We start from the raw sequence: 2,502 nt of genomic DNA, 5'->3' as shown, positions 1-2,502 counted from the left end.
AGATGATAGTAGTATCATAGGTAGATACCGTATCATAGCACGTAGTACTAGAAAATTTAATGCCAAATAAATCTTGTACATATATTTGTATTGAGATTCTACAAATCAATTAATATAAGAAGATTATGATACTAGCATATGATATCATGCATTGTGGACATAATAACATATAGTAGTATCATACACATGATACTTCTATATGATACTATGCATTGTGACTAGTCTAAGAGGTGAGGGTTATGGGACAAATAGTTTTTGGGAATATACCTTAGAAACTAGGACGAAGAGAGTAGGAGTAGGAGTGCGCGGAAGGCCATGGCCTGATGGCTGATGGCCCTAAAATCACGGCGGCGGAAAATTTGGAAGTAAGTCGGTACGTCTAGCATCCCCGTAAGTCGCATTCTCGTTCAAGTAGAGCACCATGCATTTCCGACCGTGCATGCATAAATAGGCCCAAACCTACGCGTACGTATCGGAAGGTCAAAGCTGAAACGGTAACGCGCCGCCCGCTGAAATCTCCTATTCCTCCTCCCATCCCTTCGCCTCTTCCCTCCCCTTTCGGCATCTCGTCGATCAACCACGCCTAGCCGACGATGTCGTCCGACGCGCCCCAGCCGATCCAGAGCCCCAAGGCCGCCGTCGACTCCCTCGCCGCCATCCTCGGCAACGCTCTCCCAGACTCTCTCGCTGGGGCCGACGATCCCGCATCCGCACTCCTCCACGACGACGCTGTCTCCCGCGCCGTCACGGGGCGCCTCCGCGGCGCCGGCTCGGGCGCAGGCCACGACGCGATCTGCGGCTGGCTCTACGGCGCCTTCCAGTCCGGCATCCCGGCGCTCCAGCTCGCGGTGCTGCGCTTCGTGCCGACGCTCGCGGGCGTGTACATGTCCCGCGCCGTCTCACGAAAACCCCTCGCCGGGTTCGAGGCCGTGATCCTCTCGCTGTACGCGCACGCCGTGGTGCAGCGGGGCGCCGGGGAGGCCGAGACCGTCGCGCTGCCCAACATGGCCAACCCCAGCGTGTACCACGAGGCGGTCAAGCCGGCCGCGGCTACCGCGGCCGCGGCCAAGCCGGCCAAGCCCGCCGACCCCGACCCCGACGTCGTCGCCGAGCTCTCCCCCGCGCTGGAGCCGCACGGCACAATGCGCGCCATGCGCCGCGCCCGCATCGTCGGCGCCGTGCTGGAGCTCTACTACGGCAGGCTCGCGCTCATGCCGCTCTCCTCCAAGATGGACTTCTGCGAGTTCTGCGTCGCGTGGTCGGGGAAGCACGGCGGCAACGACAAGCCCCGCGTCGCGTCAGCGGCCGCGCGATCCCCCGACGGCGGCGAGGAGAAGTGGCGGAGGGTGCCGCTGCCGTGGGAGCTGTTCCAGCCTGCGCTGCGGGTCGTCGGGCACTGCCTGCTGGGCCCCGCCAACTCCGACGAGCTGAGGGCGCAGGCCGCCCGGGCGGCGCAGTGCCTCTACCTCAGGGCCATGGAGACCATGGACGCCCGCGCGGTGCTGGCCTGCAGGAGCCTCATCAGGCTGTCGCAGATGGTGGAGGAGCCCATCCCGGAGCCGTCATTCAACGCCATCGAGGCCAACATGGCAGAGCTGGAGGCCATGAGGGCTAACATCCTTAGCGGGAAGAACTAACAGATCGTCATTTGACGATCAGCATATGCAATTTTATTATAATTTGTAATCAGGGATTCAGAGGGACTAATTCAGGCATTGCAGCCACAGCAACATACATGGATAGCTTTTTTTTTCTCCTGTTTTCCTTTTGTTAACCAGACATCAAAGCTCAGAACAATCCCCTTCTGTTTTATTACGAAGATTCGAGAGAGTGGGCGACAGATTGAGTAAATGGTGAAAAGAATTGGTAGTATGCGTTATCTCTTTTAGTATGAATAGTAGATATAGATACTTCAAATGGCTGGCAAACTGGTACACAGTCTCTGATCCCCATGCAGGATGCAGCCTCCAACTGAACTGACACGCCTTTCTGCAAAACAATCCTGGCCCTAATTTCATTGGTTCAACAATCCACCAAATGTGTTGCAGCACTCTGGTCACACCAGATGCCTGAACAAATGCCTGAAGCTCTTCGAAGAAAGAGTGGCAGAAGCTCCCCCGCTCAGTTGGCGCTGAAGAAGAGAAGGATCCTGATGATTACTGGCCCGGGGACACCAGAAACACTGGAGTCCAGGATATGGCCTAAGCTGATCTGACTTGGGTCTTGTTCAGTGTCTTCATGGTGGTGAATCAATTAAGGTTTTGCTGGCTATGCTTGCAGATACTGCTGTAAAGGAACAAGACGTTACCTTGGCCAGTGTTGCTTGTTGGTCTATAGGTTGTTTTGTTTTTCTGGCCGGGCGTTAGCCTGTTGAAATGTAAGAATCTGAACTATGTTTGTTTCATTCTTAGAATGGATGGAATAGGCCGGGCGATGAGCCTTTTGATCTAAAAACAACTCTGGTCATACCACGTCTTCTAGGCTTCTTCTAGCTTGAACATT

General features: G+C 55.4%; 1 protein-coding gene across 1 annotated transcript; it reads left to right on the top strand.

Moving 5' to 3' along the window:
- The first annotated feature begins 593 nt into the window (after window positions 1-593).
- On the top strand, window positions 594-1,637 carry LOC124702520. Its single transcript, XM_047234668.1, has one exon. The coding sequence runs from the start codon at window positions 594-596 to the stop codon at window positions 1,635-1,637; it is 1,044 nt and encodes a 347-aa protein (XP_047090624.1).
- Window positions 1,638-2,502: the final 865 nt, after the last annotated feature.

The sequence above is a fragment of the Lolium rigidum genome, chromosome 3 (genome assembly GCF_022539505.1).
Source record: "Lolium rigidum isolate FL_2022 chromosome 3, APGP_CSIRO_Lrig_0.1, whole genome shotgun sequence".
Taxonomy (NCBI): domain Eukaryota; kingdom Viridiplantae; phylum Streptophyta; class Magnoliopsida; order Poales; family Poaceae; genus Lolium; species Lolium rigidum.
Note: the sequence above shows the minus strand (reverse complement) of the source record. Positions and strands in the feature narration are given on the sequence as shown.

What these genes read in the sequence shown, in the direction of transcription:
- LOC124702520 (XM_047234668.1), top strand. Translation starts at nt 594, where the DNA reads ATGTCGTCCGACGCGCCCCAGCCGATCCAGAGCCCCAAGGCCGCCGTC.